Below are 18,276 nucleotides of genomic sequence, written 5' to 3'. Positions count from 1 at the left end.
AGCTAAAGACACACGGAACTAGGCAACCTAGTACTGAGGATGGCTAGTCTGGGCTAGGCAGAACAGAGTGTAAGGCAAGAATCATGGAAATCTTAGCAGAATACTAATATAAGTTTGAAGTAAGTATTCCTTGGTATCACATACAGTTAATAACATGATACGGCTATATCATATATCACTATTTCACACTCCAGTTCCAGTAGCCCCATTATAGTTAAGCCACATATTTCTCACAATCAAACTCTTCAACACAGACGAGATATGTGCTTGAAAAAAAAGAAGGAAAAAAAAAGAAGGAAAAAATATGACAAATATTGCCAGGTATAATTCTAGTTACAGCCATCAATCTTGAACACTGAAATGCTCACTCACTGAACAAAGTATATCCTTCATGGGCATATACATTGTAAATTTATCATATGCATTGGTCTGTAGAAAACTTATGTTTTTCTTCACAAGAAGCTAAGGGCTTGAGTAACTTTTCAGTCCCCAGGTCAACCTTTGAGCCTGCTATGCCAATTAAAATGACAGCTCATGGTTCTCCTGTCATGATCTGAACCTAAACACTTTCTCTGAGAATTGCTTCCTAAAACCATGTTTTATGTCTTTCTTAATAAATTCAATAACAATTTGAAAAAACAAGGAAGAAATGTGTGGCAACACCAGAGGGTGATACAGTGCAAGCCTCTCTGAAATGAGCTGGCCTTTTTTTCCTGCCTTCCCCACTCCTTCCTTTTCTCCCAGGCCTCAGGAGCACCTGTCCAAATGTGACTGGCTTCCTGACAGACAGACGGAACAAAACTGTCCATGTAGTTTTCAGTTTAGCAATTAAAAAAAAATTTTTCAAAAGAAATTACAAGATTATATGGGCCGAATAGAGTGAAACAAGAATGGCTCAATTGAATTACAGTATATAAGACTCTGACCTACTGGCTGAATAATTCAAAACAGGATATTTTCCTTCTTTAATATATGAACAGATACTTCCTTCCCGTGTGAAGAAATAAATCCTTCAACTTTCTGCTTTTTATTATTTTAGAAAGAAGCAAGGGACCAGAGAACATCAAGTAATGAGACTGTTCTTTTTTTGTATATATATTTCAAATTAAAATGAAAAAAATCTTAAAATTTAAGCCAGATCTCTGTGCTTACAAACACACATTTCCTGTCTACCAAATGACTCCTGGGACTCCTGCCTCAAACATTTTGCATGCTCTTACAATAAGACAGTAATTCAGAAAATGTATCTTAAAATAGCTGCTGAAAGGGAGAAGAAAAAAATAAAATTACTCCAAGTCATCAAGTCATTGGTAATAATTTCGTACAAAGCCCAACTATTTTCTAAGGGGAGGTGGTGGCAAAAGAAGGCTGATACTCAGATGGCCAAAGACTGATCAACTGTAAACTGTGCTGCTCCAACTAACAACATATTTGGTTTCATAACTCTCTTTGAGCCATACAAACATGTGACCAAAAATAGGATCTAATCCTGCCAGTAGCAGGGCTATCGCATCAATCTCCTTTGCAAAATTACAGTGGAATACTGACAAATGGCTCTTGCAAAGATGCAGCAGCTGAATAAGCACATTCAGGGACAAGGGTTCATGAAAAAAACCTCAGTCATATCCTCTTAGGTCTCAAATGGCCACATTGCTATCAGTTTTCTTTGCTTTACCTGAAACCATTAAAAAAAAAAAAAAAGAAGCCAACAAATGTGAACAATTAGAGAAAGCAGTGCTCCAAACAAATATATAGGTAAGTCATCAACATCTGCCTTACTATGCATACTGAGTCTAGAACTTCCCATGTAGACTGTGTCTTTTGAGGCTATAAAAGATAAAATTAGTTTAAAGATTCTTTTCCTTGCTTACTGAATGACAATATTGATCCTGTAGATTTTTTTTTTTACTTAATAATCACTAAATTTAGTTTTGAATGTCATGTTATTCCTCAAAATCCTTTGGAGCCTGCCTTTATTTCTTAGAATGGAAACCTCTGAGCCAATTTCAATCCTTTGAAACCAAAAGGACATTATTAACTCTGTATAACTTGTAAAAATTACTAGTAATAATTTCTGGATTTTGTGCATCACAGACCTTCTAAGTGTTTTTTTTCTTATTTAACTATACTTCTCTTCATAATTTACAACTGTACTCAGACTCATGATCTTTTTAGCACTTTACCTATAAGACAAAAGAAGAGCTAATAAGCCTGCTTCACCTCTGGTTTTGGGGGTGTGTCCTTTTTACTGGAATACTGCAACACTGAATCTCAGCTATATTTTCTGTATTTTCAGTTATATTATTGTTCTCATTCTATCATGAAAATGAACAAAATACACACTAAAATATTGTTGACATAATCTGTTACTAAAATACTAAAAAGCTAAACATTTGAGAACAAAAGTGGCTGTTTCCTTATTCTCATTTGATTGTCCTTTAACTGTGGAAATATATGGGATTCTACAGTTGGTGTGACATTAATAGCACAGTAACTACAAGAGCATCTCAAAGAGCAGGAAGCAATTAATCCATGACAAATACATTTAAATGAGCTATATATACCAAATGCTTCTTTATTTCTGGACATTCAACATGTTAATTCTAGCCCTGGTAGTCCTTTCAATTTCCAACACCTACACAATTACTTAAGGAGAATAATATTTATTTTTTTACATGATGTTTTTATGGTAATGACTGTGCTTACTTCAGAAAACGTGAAATCATCCACATTTATTTCTTCATAGTCATCCTCCTCTTCATCACTGTTAACAGCTGCAAGAGCACTGGCCAGTTTCTTTCGCAAAAGAAAACCCTTCCAAAATGCCTAAACAAAAAATTTAAAGCATTTTATACAAAGCCATAGATCAAACCCAAATCCAGATTCTCTATGTTATCCCATTAGGAAGATAAAACATCTTGGGCCTCGGTTTAATAGCTCAATGATCTGTTTTTTGAACTTTATGTGACATTTAAAACTACAAGACAAATTAAATGCCAGCATATGTCTAAAGCTTAGAGTACTCAAGAGGCTCTCCACAAGTAAGCAGAAAGGAATCCTGAAACTCCCTCAACTACAAACCTGGGTCAACTAATTAATTATTTGACAATTCCTTCAGGGACTATTATAAACTGAAAGGAAAGGCTACATAAGAAAAAGCTGAGTGTCAACTTTCAAATTACTGAGAATAAAAATACACTTGTACTAAATGTCTTATAGTTTACAAGTAGCAATTCTTGGAGACATCTCATGCAATTGACCTAGGTCAGTTACTCTTTCTTAACTATCTAAGATCTTTATTTAAAAAAAAATATTACCAGTAGGCATAATCATATCTAAGAAAAAGGAGCACATTAGGAATTAAGTGTTAGAAAAAGAGGAAGGGTGTTAGGAACACATGCCAAGCTGTAGAATCAGATCAGAAAAACACTTCAGAGGTCAAACTTACATAGATGGAATTAAGAAAACTAAATTCAGGATAGCAATTTTCCCCCAAATCAGTGTTTGACATCATTAGAGTTCAAGATGCCCTAACTATTTAAAACACCATGCAAAAAATTTCCACTCTCCTGAAAGATGTAGTGTTGTCCACATTTAATGACTTTGCAATGAAGGCACTAAAATAGGAAGGGTAAACCTCATATTCTGGCTTAATGTTTAGCTTATTAATTTTTAGGAAATTATTATCTAACTGCATAAATTATTGAAAATGTTACTGTTTTTACACACACAGCTCCTGATTATTACCAAAATGATTGAATTTATTAGAACTGCTTTCTTATAATTTCATTGTTATTTTCCTACACATATTCATAACCATTCAGATAAAATAAGCTATTATTACTGAGTGATCAAATGACAAATATATTTCATTCAACAAATACAATTAGTTTTTACAAATGCAACCCTAATGGTATATACAGAAGGATAAACTGTAAGGCAGCTGCTAACACAGATCTATGAGAGCACCAGGTCAGTGCTCAGTTATGATCAAAAGGAAAAATTATATGTTAGTAGTTTTTAAGAAATGAGATGAAAACTGATTTACTGTACAAATTTATGATATATCCACCTATGGAATTCATTTCTAGTCACTTCTTTAAAAAAGTTTATAATAGAACGAGGTAAAGGTTCAAAGAGGAACAAAAAGATAAAAAGAAGAACAGATAACGTGAAAAGAGACTAAATGGACTAAACTTTTATTTAAAAAAGAGTGAATATAAGGATGGATATAAGAGAGATCTGAAAATCCATAAAATGTACAGAAGATAAATAGTGAAAGACTATTTTCATACTAACTTTGGAAATTATCAGGTCTGAAACAAATGAAAAGAAGCACAACTGAATCACTACATACATTTGTGAAACTCATCACTTTAATATATAGTAGATGCCAAATAGATAAGTAAGTTCAAAAATAGATTAAATAAGTTTATGGATATCAACTGTTAATATACTAGCTACACACTATACTCCAGAAACAAATTTTAGCTCAACTTCCCAGATAACTAACTGCTGTAATATGATTCTGCACTTGTCCTGTTTCTTAGTATGCACATTTACATTTTGCTACTGCCCATTTGTTGAATAGATCCTAATGAATTACTCAGATGCTCGGTCTGAAAGTGGAACTTAGGCTCCTAAACCACTTTGGCACTGTTGACATTTTAAGAGAAGACTTACAATATTTAATGTTTTTAAGTTACCTTGAAATCTGAAATCAATACAGGGTCCATTTGCTTAAAAATGTAGAAAAACCCATGAACCCTGGCAACTTGGCAGGTAAATACTATATCTGGTTAGCAAACTAAACACAGCCAAAACATGGACTTCAATTCTTGCACACCGTAATCTGTTCTGTTTAACTGTTAGCTCAATATCTACCATAGGACAGCCTCGGCCATCGTCTGTTCCCCGTGGCAGTATGCATGAGGCAATCCTGGTTTTGGGATATGGGGAGAGAAAGAAAGAGATGGATAGGTAGGATAGAAGAAATGGGAAGAGTAATTAGTTGTATAAATATCAGACATGATGTACCAGTTACGCAGCGCCTGTCAGTTTAATAGCATAGACGCACCCCAGTAAGAACATGGGCACAATATGTCTTAAACATAATTAGAATGAAATCAAGCAAAACTAATTCAGGGAAAGACTTGGTGAAAAAAGGGAAAATATTTTTATGCTTCTATAAAACTTTTTGTAAAGAAGGTTCTCTTTTAGAAACATCAAGATTATGATCATTACATAAAACAAAAAAAGTTTAGTTATGAAACTATTAATAAAATCATAAACAAAAACAGAGAGACGATGACAAGTACACAAAACTAGTAAGATTTTTTTTTATTATTAACTTTGCAAAATAAGTAAAGAGAATACCATAAACCAACCTGAATTATTGTGGCAGCTTCATGCATCTGTCTCAGAGGTTCTATAAACTGATCATTCGCTGTTTTGGTGCAGTCAGTTTTCCTCCTGGCATGGTACTGCCGCCAAAGGGACTGGATAACTGATGCTGCCATATGTAGCCTCATAGAGAAATAAACACCTTTATGAATAACATAGCCTCACCAGTACAACTGGATTATCATAGCTACTGAACTATAACCATAAAACATAGCACTGTGCATTAAGACAAATGGAAGACTCTGACATTAAACTGTAAAGAAATTACAATCCAGATGTGACATATATGTTCAGAATCACTGGAATATATTCATATCACAAAACTTTGGAAATCCAATTATCTAAGAGGACTAATCTCTGCTGGGCTCTGTTCCCTGTATATTCCCTGGAGAGGAAGAGTCTCCTCAAAGGAAGGATTAGGAGCAGAAGTGGTTTAACAATGACTAAATAAACTATTGGAGGGGTCCACTTATCTCCACCGTCCATATTAAAAAAAAAAAGAAAACACTAAAGAGAGTTAAATGCTGAAAATTGTATCAGACAAATATCTCCAATGGAGCAGACAGGAAAAACTGAGAAAGTGCAACTTCATCTTTTGCCTACTTTTACCCTTCAATTTAACACTACTGAGCACTGGTTATATGTGTACATTTTCTAATTTGCTCATTGTTTAACAAGCACTGATTACAGACTATTTAGATTTGTTCAGTGATTGAGCTTTCAAAATATATGTTCAATTAATTTATACCGATGGAGAAAAAGTTTAATGGCAGCTCTGCATTATGATTTTACTATCCTGGAATCCTTTTCTCCACAAAATTCTCATTTCAGTTGGACAGTGGGTTTAAAAATAGACATCTAAACTTCCCCCAGTCTTTAGATATTTTCATTCTTTGTGCAGTGCATCTATTTAAATAGAGGAATACTTTTCAGCAAAAAAGCACAGTTCAGAGGTTAAGCCAGATTTTTTTTTTCCTAAAATGTGTTTATTAAATTTACCAACCCCAAAACATGGTTTATTTATAAGCTTTGCATCTATAAAAAGCAGTAGCTGAGTGAAAAAAAAAAACAAAAAAAAACCCCTAATGGTTTGTATTCTGCATTGAAGAGAACTGTCCAACAACAGACTTACAGAATTCATTTAAAACATTAACTAAAAACTCTAAATGAACTATTTCAAAAAGATTTTTCTGAAGCATTCATCTTTCATAATAGACTACTGTACTCTTACTTTCAGCTTCCTTAGAGGCAATGATGAATTCTATGGTCTTCCTGTATAATAAATTTTATGACAAATTATTAGTGTGTTAAGCACCTACTAAGCACTACTGCTCATTTACCGTAAGTCTAAACAGCATGAAGAAGCATACCTTCCATGCTTGCTCTTTATAGTGTTCTCAAGACATGTATTTTTGAAACTGAATTCTTACAAAATTGTAACTGAATTTTTGTACCTTTAAGGCAAAAATTTCAGCTTCTGTTTTCCCTGACTGTACATCCAGAACCATACAAACCAGGAGCAAATGCATTCCAAACAGGTAATAAACAAGTCTGTTTCATGCAGGAGAATATTTGGGGGCACCGAACAAGTTGAACTGGCCCCTCACCCTTTCCTCTACTTTAAGAAGCTAGTTGAGGCATGCTGGAGGAGTACCAAGGGCAGGGCAGGCTGTTAGCTCTTCAGTCATCACAACAGCAGGAGACTGGCCTAAGGTCAAGGGAGTAGGATGGTAAATTTAAGCAACTTTTCCCTCTTGCCTTCTAAATGATACTGACTGTAAACTCTACACAGATGAATCTTGAATGTCTAATGAATAGTACAGCAAAAAAACCTTACACTAGTTTGCAGTTTAAACTGCCCCAAAATTCCTGCAAACCACCCAGCATTTTCATCCTTAACATTGTATGTGTCATTGAATTGGTTTCATAAATTTATTGCAAAAAAAGAAGGAAAAGGTAGGTGATCAAGAGAAAATTTTCAAATTATCTTACTATACAGTATTTTTTAATTATTTTAAGTACATACATATCTATATTCTAATATATCAACTGACAGAATACCACAAAGGATTGTTGTTAATATGGAAGTTTAGTGTGCATCACCTTAAAATAACTCTTTATTGTCTAATAAGCTTAAAAATATTATTTTCTGACAAGTTCTGTGCCTGTGTTTTAAAGAAGAAATCTTCACTCCTATTGCCTATCTGTATATTTGAAAGCAATCTGACATCTGTCTTACCTTTCTGTATTGTTCTCAAAATGCTGAAGATCTCTTCCCATATTACTTGCTACTATCACTGACTGTTGCAATGTGAGTTGGACTGACATGTTATTGTTGCCTTTGCTCTCCCCACTGTAATTAATACAAGATTCAGTGCTCTTCTGCTTCACTCTCTGATCTTCTTTATTTTCCTTTTGGTGCACAGGTATGGAGGAGTTAATGAATGTGGCCTGAATATGGCCAGTAGTAATCCATCTTTCAGAAGGATCCAGCAAGACCTGTTTATTTTCTGTCGCACCCATGATAAAGAGGTTATTTTCCTGTAGGCAGCCAGTGGATGTTTGCTTTAAATGATTTTGCAGTGCTTCTGGTCCATCTCTGTCAGTAATGGTTAGTTCACCGTACTCATGTGCATATCGATGTTTAATACTAAGTTTCATCAACTGATTAAAATACCAGCATTGTCCCTGTGCAGAATCAATAGAAGAGGCAATTCTGAAAAATGACAAAAATGTTTTTACATGTGTTTCAGACTGTAAGAATGCATTTTAAAAAATATATTCCCTCTATTATTTTCTAAACTACCTTGTATTTTCAAGTATCCTTACACGTTTCCATATTTTTACAGTGAATAGTAATTACTCTGAAAACCAGTCTCAGTATTTATAAATCTTAATTGCATTTTCTGTTTTTGGCAGTATTTAAAATATACTCCTATATATTAGATTGCTTATTTTACTCTGATTTTTTTTTTAAAAAGGTTTCAGTCTGTTCGAAATAGGCACTAGGGCATGCATTTCACTATTAATTTTCTGTGCGGTTAGAGGCATATGAAGCCGAAAATTTTAGAGGATTTGAGGTAATTTTGTTATAAATCCTGTAATAGCCTTAATAATCCAATTTTATCTGGAAACGATGAAAGTTAATATAAAAATAACAGTAATTTTAAAATTTAGATTAGAACTACAGCAACAAAACACAAACTTAGATTCAAACCAACAAACCACAATGCCTAGAGAGAATTTAGGAAAACAGAAACTTTTAAGTATAGATATTTTTATCAATATAAGGGAAGGTGCTAGACTAAAGCAACATTTATCTACGAAGTCTGGCTCTCATTCATTCTTTGTGTTACACCATCTGAATGATGGGGATGAGTAAGAGCAAATATGAACTAATTGTTACAGATTCAGAAGGTTCTCTGTATTTGGACAGTGTTTGTCCATTGTATTAGGTAGCAGGTACTTTTGGAATCACAAAAACATTTTCCTTTGATAGCATAGATAGATAGATGCAGAGATCTGTAATTTGGTGCTATTTTCAGAGGAGCACAAGGTCAATTCTAGGTCAGCAATCCAAGAGAAAAAGTAGAAATAAGATCAATCCTCTTGGGAGTCTGGAAAAATCAGGTCCTAAGATTATAGTTTGAATAACAGAATTTTCCTTCCTGTTCATCATTCTTGAAAGGTGAACCTTTTATAAGGTTTTATTGTGAAAAGATGCTTTACCTAGATAACTATTTCCTCTAGTGAAGCTCACCTAAGAACTTTTTAGATTTTTAAGAACATACAGAATCAGATCTTACAAGAGTAAAAAAGATCCCAACTCTTCCTCTGGTAGTGCAACTTCAGTGCTACTGGACAAAATACGAATGGCTGAACTGGAAGCCAAATCCACACAGCCTAATGACACATCTCACTGTGCATTAGCTGTACATTTGATTGCCCATTACACAACATTACTCCTACTCCTGTTAATTCCACAAATACGACAATTCCTAAAAATATTTAAAGCAATGCATGTATTTGCTTAAGGATCTAAGAAATTCTAGCTGTCTCCTGCTACACAGTAAGAACACTAATTTCTTCAACATGAAATACTTAAAGCATTAGTTACATACTTTAGTTAAATACTTTAAATTAGTTAAAGTATTTAAGAAGATAAATTTGGTACAAGATCATTACTAAAGTTCTACAAAGCATACTATGGAGACTAAAAAAAGAAAAAAAAAGAAAAAAAACCAAAATTCATTCCCACATTTTTTTTCCTTTCATTTTTTTTAGTTTTGTTTGTGTTTGTTTATTTGAGGATTAAAATATTGTGGAAAAACTCAGCATGTTTTATATATTGGGCAAAATAAACTTCTGTATGAAAAGTATATCCTGAGTATACTTGCTCATTCTCAAAACAGAGAAACATAGGAAAACAAAACACCGTAACAGTGAACAGGGTAGGATACTTGTGCATCCTCTCCTTTGACAGATGCAGGGGCATCTCGAGCAGGTGTTTCACCCTTCTAGCGGCTATAAATGTGGCAAGCAGAAATGGAAGTGGAGGTTGAAGGCAATTGAAAATTCAAGCAGGGAGTAACTGTGTGATCACCACGGATCATTTATTATTTTTTTCACAGAAGATGCTTTTACGCAGCATTTCCAAGCAGTGGTTGCAAAATACAGTCTTGACACCATGGGCATGCACCCCGTCTCCCAGCTGACACATTCCCTGGCAATCTACAACTACACTCGGATTTTGTAGGATTTTTAGGCTGCCCTCTGTGTATCAGTGGCTTTCCTTTTAGGCAACCAGATCAGCCTAAGTTTCAAGAAACTACGAACGAAGCTGTAGTGACATCTCAGAGAATTATGAGCAATGAAGTAGCTTGGTAACTTTATTTGGGACTCTCCTGCAAAGGTGAAGCTCCAAAGCACAGATAACAAATATTAAGATGGGGCCTGAGTACTAGGTGGCAGTCAGCTTGGTGGCTCCCTTAGGTGAACAGAGATTTCAGGCAGCTCTAGAGAAAAAAAAGAATTATTCAATAGGCTTGGGGTAGAGCTATTCTATCAATGCACTACAGCTTTCTCAGTGTCTCAAAAGGACTTCATTCTTGATACCAGAGACGTGCTCCTGAAGACCACTTATTCAAACCACAGAAAGGAAGCTGCTATAATGGAAAATATGCAGGACTGATTTACTTCTTTAATGGAAAAAAACATATACGAGGAAAGAGAGAAGACTAAGAAATATGACAATTTTAAGACTTTTGATACCACAATATTTCCTTTTCAGTTACTGATGTAAATTGGTTGTTTGCCTTTCAGACCTCTTTTGGCATTATCGGTCAAGGGGTCTGGTCACACTAACTCTTCTGGAATTGCTTCTTGGTTAAGACACAATCAAGGGTTTAAGCATTAATTGGTATCTAGACAAAACAAGAAATCTGATTATCCTGATGGAAGCACCAGTATCCATACTGCCTGGCTGCTTAGTATATAGTGAAATGTAGATGCATACAGCAGTCTTGCAAAGTTTTTATGGCTGCCAGCTTTGACCAGCACCTTTCCTAATGTTCAATGGCTAGCCACAGCTTTGTTTTAATCTTAACAAGTGAAAGTAATTTATGTCGTATGTAAATTTTAGCATAGCCACAAGGGATGCACTGCTTTTGCAGTGGGAGAAAGTGATAATAAGCCAGAAGAGGAAGGGCTGGGTCCTTCATAGCAATGTACAAATGTGCTAGGATAGTGGCCCTGATAGTACCTAAAGACCAAGATATTACTTTCACAAACAAATGCTAAGAGCAGAAAGCTACCTGTAGCTTTCTTACCAAAAAGATACCTCTCAACTTGTGCTAGGATTTTCCAGGGACTTTGAGAAAAGATAAAAGCATTAGAATCAGATTTTAATCTATTTGGAAATTCAAGTCAGGCTTGACTGCTACATAACTGCTACAACTTCAGTCCTAACATCAATCCACCAAGAATATCCATCACTGTCTTCTTGGTAAATTTAGACCAACTCTTGCTCAGTTTGATATGCAGTTTATTGGGAGGGAAAAGCAGAGGCGGGGGGGAGCAAACAGCCACTGAAACCACCTAGGAAGTGTAAGGACCCATGCACAGGCTGACTTAACAGAGATGGAAAAGGACAAATTATTCATCCTTAAAGGACTTTTAGTGGAGTTTAAATCAGCCAAAATGTTGCCACTTAGAAAGTTTAAGGTGGCAGTGGAAGCTTGCTTACAGAGTTGACACATTTTGTATAGAATTTTCTACTGCAGTTGCATCTGCAATGACTGCCAGGTTATTCAAAGAGTACCATTTTGTCAGAATGAGACAGTAAAAATTACATGGAAAAGTCAGCAGAACAAACTTCTCAGAGGCAAGAGGGACAGTGGACAAACAAGCCGGTACTAATCAGCAATGGCAGTTTTCTCCTGGCCATGGTAGCTAAATCATAAATAATAATCTACCCCTTTGTGTGCTAGTTAAAACTTTGCTTAATGTCATGGTTTTCCCTTTGCGTCTCTACTGTGATTTTCGTAATTCTGATACATGGAATGTTCAAATAGTACACTGCAATTTTAACTGAGCTTTCGTTCATAATAATGTGGTAAAATCTAATTTGTCTTCGGGGGAACTTCTATAAGCATCATTACTGATGTTCAACTGCAGGTTACGAAAGTCCCTTACAAACACATGAAAGAGGTCACTGTTTACATATTCTCTCCTACAATTCCATTTATGAAATTCCTGTCATTTTCACTGTATTACACATACAGTATTTATAAAGTTCAAGTTCCATGAGCCAGACATCTGCATATCTGATGACTGAAAGGAAATTACTGCAGCCAAGGTGTTGTATTATTTTTTTATATGATTACTCACTACAAGACATCTAAAGATTATGTGACAGAAAGCATTTATTAGAATAGAGAAATTTAATTTTAAAATACGTTTCATTCTTAAGCATGGCAAGAACAGTGAAGTTTCAGGCAGAAACAGCACAGACAATTTAACTGGGCAGCAGTGGTGTATGAAACATGGATTAGGAAAGCAAGCAGTGATTACTTTTGGCAGCTTACATACTTGAGGTCGCACCTACAGGGGCTCATAACTTAGCAAGATGTGAAACAGACAGAAGTTTGCTCTATTGTTGGCCCGGTCTTTAGCAACGTCACATTAATTCAGTCAAAGTATTGCAGTATGTACATATAATAGCTATGCTGTTAAGGCTTACATACAAACAAGTTGTTTAGAGTTCCTTTTATAAACTGCAGTTTTCAACCATTTTCAAATCATCTATAAATTGTACTTTTAGTCAAAATAAAACATAGAGGACATTAACACACAAGAAATTCATTTTAAGACTAAATTTGATACAAGATGCTTCAACCATGTCAGAGTTACCAATTTAAAAGATTGTGAATGAATTCTCAAAGCCTTAAAGAACCCACAACCCTCCCTCTTCTCCCCCTGCCCCCAACCATACATTCAGGAAACAAGAGATGTTTACATAATTTTTTCTTCCCACTATTGTTCTTCTCAAACATCTGCAAGCTCTTTCAAACAAAACTTACACAGAATCATAGAAAAATTCTTAATTTAAGGAACCTCAGGAGGTCTCTAGTCCAACCTCCTTCTTCAAATCTGGGTTAGCTCTGAGATCAGATCAGGTTGCTCAGAGCTTTATCCAGTCAGGTCTTGAAAACCTCCGAGAATGGAGACTGCACAATCTCTCTGGGCAACCTGTTGCAATTCATCACTTTCCTACCAGTGAAAAGGTTTTTCCTTACGTCCAGTTGTACTGGGTCTGGCTGGGATGGGATTAATTCTCATTATAGCTGCCCGTATGGTGCTGTGCTTTAGATTTGTGACTGAAACTCTATTGATAAAACACTAATGTTTTGCTGAACAGTGCTTGGACAGAGACAAGGCCTTCTCTGTCACACTCAGCAAGTAGGCTAGGAGTGTGCAGGAGGCTGGAAAGGGACACATCCGACACAGCTGACCTGAACTGACCAAAACTATACTCCATGCCATATAGCATCATGCTCAGCAATAAAACTTGGGAGGGAGTCTTTCTAAGGTAGCCATTGCTCAGAGAATGGTTGGGCATCAGTCTGCTGGTGGGAGGTGGCGAGTGATTGCTTTGTATCACTTGGTTGCTTTCCCCTCCCCCCCCCCCCCCCCTTTCTTTCACTTATTAAAACTGTCTTTATCTTGATTCACAGTGTTTTCTTGCTTCTGGTCTTCTGATTCTTCCTCCCATTCTGCTGATGGGGGCAGTAGCGAGCAAGCAGCTGGTGGGTGCTTAGTTACTGGCTGGAGTCAACCCACCACACCAATCTGAACCTCTCTTGTTTCAGCTTAGATCCTTGTTGCTCATCCTCCTGTCATGCACCACTGCAAACAGCCTGGCTCTGTCTTCTTGAGCATGTGCTTGAACCTCCTGACCATCTTAGGGGCCACGTGCCAAACTTGTTCCAGTTTATCAATGTCTTTTATGTATTGGTGACCCAAAATATGGGGCACAGTATTCTAGACGCGAGCTAATAAGGGCTGAAGAGAGGGAAATAATAACTTCTCTCAACCTACCGGCTATGTTCCTGTAGATACAGCCCAGGGTGTTCTTAACTTTCTTTGGTACCAGAGCATACTGCTGGCTCACATTCAGTTTCTTATCTACCCAGATCCAAAGATCCTTTTCAGCAGAGACATTTCTCAGCCAGCCAGTCCCAGCCTGTATTGTAGCAAGGGGCCACTCCTTCCAAGATAACGAACTTTGCACTCGTCCTTTTTGAATTCACAAGGTTCCTGTTGGCCTGTCTCCCCAGCTTGCCTAGGTCCTTCTAAATGGTAGCCCTGCCCTCAGGCATGTAAACAGTTTCCTCCAAATTGTTGTCATCTGCAAGCATGGTAAGTGTGCACTCCATCTCCTGCTCCAGGTCTTTGATAAAGATGTTAGAAGGACAAGTAAGCCTCCAGAAAGTAGCATGAGCCAGAAACTATTAATAGTTAATGGATGGTCTGAGCCTGACTACCCAACAAATTTCTTACCTGTCTAGCTGTCTATTCATGCAGACTACGGTTAAATAAACCATTAAATTTTGTGAATATCGTCTTTCCCTCCCATTTTTTACCATCTTGCAGAAATGTATGTGACACTTAAGTACTTAGATTCTCCTACACCTCTCTCGCAAGTCATATCCTAATTACAGACTGGCATTTTTTTCTGCAAAGGATACTGATGAAACAGGTCCTAAATCTCAGATGTAAGAAAATTTTCTCTACCATAAAACAGGAGGAGTCCTTTTTTTTACCTCTCCTTTTTTCCGTTTAAGAAAAAGAAAGGAAAGAACACTATTTCAAAATGGTAAATAGATTAGGAAGTATCAGCTTCCCACCTGCAAAGCAGAAGCCAAAAATCACAGAAGTGGAGAAGACATATCTTGAGGGTTTAATGGGGAAACATATGAGTTTTAGGAGCCACCTAGATATTACATCTGTCACAGAAAACTGTACTATATAATTTCTCCCAAACTACTTTCAATCTAATTCTTAATACAAACCTCTTTTCAAATAAATCTGTTTTGTGAGCTATGAAGATTTTATCGCAGCTTAGTAACAGTCAATAATACATCAAGGTAATAACTTGTTAGGTAGTAAAAATACACCATGGATATACAAGGCTTACAGGTAAATGCAAAACAGCTAGATTCTGAAAAAAATGTGGGTAGTTTTCCTGAATCAACAAAGTACACAAGGAGAAATTCAGACTAAGGCATTGTCAAATGTCACATGTTTCACCTGCTCTGGGATAATGTTCTCTGCCTGGCAGGATCAAGGAAACCATCTTTCCAAACATCAGCAGACAAGCTGGATATTAAAAGGACTACAAGGATATTGTGAACCTGCTAGGAAATGAAAAGGAACTAAGAAAGAAGAAAATATGCAGTATTACCAAGTGCAAAAACATGAGAAGTTTGAGCTATTTAGATATTGCAATATGATGAAAAGATAGCAGGTATAAATGATAAATTACCACTTTCAATGTCTAAGCTGAAGTCACTGGACAACTAACCGTGGTAATAATGATAGAAGTAGTAAGTATGACGAAATGAAAGACCTGTAAACACAGGCATCTGATCCACAACTTTAAGAGAAAAGAGGTCAAATCTTTTGCAGTCATTTAGAACGTGAATAATATAGACATGGAAAACAAATGCAGGAAAAAAACAGAGCATATTGCACCAATAGCCAAACTAGGTTTGATTAAGCTAAAGCCGGAAATCATGTTAATATGATTATACCACTTTCAGGATTTAATCTACTATTCCTGCATACCACAGTAGTATGTTGTGTGTATGAATTTGTTCAACTACTACTAACTGAAGGTTTTGAACCACCTGTTTTCTCAAACTTAAACAAACAAAAGTCAAGGCCCACATACTTTAATATCTGTCTGAAATACTCTTTGCACTGAAGCCAATGACTCTAATCTCTTTCTTAACATAATACATTTCCAGGCAAAAAGCTAAGTAAAATTGGTGACACCACAAACTACATTAACAATACATGAAAACATACTTGTGAACACAGTCGATAGTCACATAAATACATACCCCAGTTCAGCAGCCTTTTTTTTAAGTAGAACATTTTCTTCAATTTGAACTTGACAAAGTTCCAGAAAAGTTCTTGATTCTGATCCTTTGATTCTTTCAGTTTTGGGTAAAGTCTGATAGTTTAAGATTTCACCATCAAGAAACTGTAAACTAGGAAGGACCTTACACAAGGAAGATCTTTGAAAAGAAAAAGGTGTAATTAGTTTTACAAAAAAATGCCGATGCTAAAACTCCCATTTTATTGATATAATCATATAACAAGACAGAACATGATGATAGTTCTCTAAGTATTTGTATATATTTGTCCTTACTTCATATGTTAATATATTAACTAAAAGTTTATTCTTAATAAACCACAGAACTTAGCAAGATTTCTTAATACTTTGTTGGTATAAAGACCACTGCTGAAATACTGACCCCAGGGAGGTCAATGGCAACATTCTCAATTCACTAGAGCTAGCATTTTACCTACTTAAACAATAACAGGGAAATTTGACACACTTTGCATAGGCACCTGTAATGCGTTTGATTGGTAGGCAACACAGCAAATGAAGTCATAGGATTAAGATACAGCACTGATTTTGTTGACACATTGAAAGGTTTAGATTTAAAAACTGCACAGAATACTAAACATTGTCAGTCTTACTCTCTCTACCATTTGCATATACCACATAAAGCAATATGATATTCAGTATGACTGACAGGAAAAAAACCCACTTTTGAAATATTGAATTTGGGTCAGTGAAATGGATGACAGTAGAGGTGACATTTCCTTGCCATGAAAAGGACAGTTGGGACCACTGATGTAAGAAAAAAATATGTATGAGAAACTTATCTACCAATTTAAACAGTATCATCAATGCTCTCTCTCTTTTACGTTTTTGTGAAATATAATCTAGTACTGCAGTACTTGTCTCATGTATTTCTTATACCAGACCAAATTTCTTGAAAGTTTCAAGACTGCAAAATTATTTAAATCAATACATCAACACTCAATATTTTCATTAAGTTAGTTTTAAGTAACACTTAAGAACTCTTGAAAGAATACTTATTGTAGGCTGTAAGTCGCCTTACTATTGAAAAAGATAATACCATTTTCAAAATTTTAGAACTCCCTGACTATTCCATGTGAAGGTAAAGGACTATTACTCAGCTCAGACAATATATACTAAGTTGCAAATCAGAGAAAGCTTCTATGACTGAGTTAGAATATTCCAAAATGTAGCTCACTAGAATAGAATATTAGTTTTTTGCAAATATAAAACTTTCCTTCTCTACTGCCCATTAAGTGTAAGAATAACACTGTCTGAGATACATTTGGAATAAAATGATGGGTTTAGATAGACAGCCCCTGAACGCATAGACAGAAATTACCAAAGCTGATGTTAAATCAGTGACACATCAAAAAAGTGCCATATCAAAGTTGACTGATGCTGGAAGTATTGTGTCTTAGAGCTATGGGATCTCAACACTAGTTTTTCCAGCTGGGTTTCTCCTGGTGAAGGGCTGAGTCAATATTTCATTTAGTGAAAACTTCCTGGTGAATATTCTGTCACTTAAGAGGCTCTATTAATCATTACAGCATTGAAACACATTCCCCTAGGAGTGCTCAGACTGATCCCAGGGTTTAATTTTTAAAAAACAATTTCTTACTACTTCACTTTTGTTGGTGTTATCACTGGCTGGACATGAAAGTACAAAACCGATTGGGAAATTTTACAACTAATTCCTTTGTTGGTATCAAGGGGTTATGTAAAGTTCACTGGAACATATTGCCTGAAGTTACGGTCAATGCTGTATTCAGCAAATCCATATTTTATAGTACCCCATACTTTAAATCCTTTAGACAAATGAATCTCTTGTCTAATCATAAAAGCTCTATTGGGTCAAGCAATCTAAAGTGTCAGTTCTTATAGTTAAATTGGTATTCAGAAAGCTCTTCCCCTCCAGGTTACAAGTGAAATAACAGTTCTGTAAAACAGTGGGAATTAAAACAATGCAAATGGGAATTTAAAATATTGTCACAGTCACTGAATTTTATTCACAAAATTACCTGCAGGAACCATGGGAGTGCACATAAGTCTGTTCATGAACGAAACAACCAAGAATGTATTTGTACAGCTATTTCAAACATTTCCAACTAAAAGTTTCAAACACGTTTTTTTCCACTGGAATCAGGAATTTGTACAAAAATCTTCTAATGGAAGATACACATGTAAGGGTGGTTTTGTTCTTGTTTTTTCTCTTA

At 35.6% G+C, this 18,276-nt stretch overlaps 1 protein-coding gene across 3 annotated transcripts in view; it reads right to left on the bottom strand.

The window, feature by feature from the left end:
* Positions 1-18,276, bottom strand: part of LRRIQ1 (leucine rich repeats and IQ motif containing 1) — a 115,149-nt gene that overhangs the window by 69,036 nt on the left and 27,837 nt on the right. For all 3 annotated transcript variants that reach the window (XM_087765510.1, XM_087765511.1, XM_087765512.1), the window contains exons 15-18: positions 16,029-16,205; positions 7,643-8,119; positions 5,388-5,526; positions 2,707-2,826 (exon numbers count right to left, since the gene is read on the bottom strand). In XM_087765510.1, coding sequence (XP_087621636.1) covers positions 2,707-2,826; positions 5,388-5,526; positions 7,643-8,119; positions 16,029-16,205 — 913 coding nt within the window. The remainder of the gene's footprint in view (positions 1-2,706; positions 2,827-5,387; positions 5,527-7,642; positions 8,120-16,028; positions 16,206-18,276) is intronic.

The sequence above is a fragment of the Nipponia nippon genome, unplaced genomic scaffold (assembly GCF_047370975.1).
Source record: "Nipponia nippon isolate SJK-2023a ecotype South Korea unplaced genomic scaffold, ASM4737097v1 scaffold_3, whole genome shotgun sequence".
NCBI classification, from domain to species: domain Eukaryota; kingdom Metazoa; phylum Chordata; class Aves; order Pelecaniformes; family Threskiornithidae; genus Nipponia; species Nipponia nippon.
Note: the sequence above shows the minus strand (reverse complement) of the source record. Positions and strands in the feature narration are given on the sequence as shown.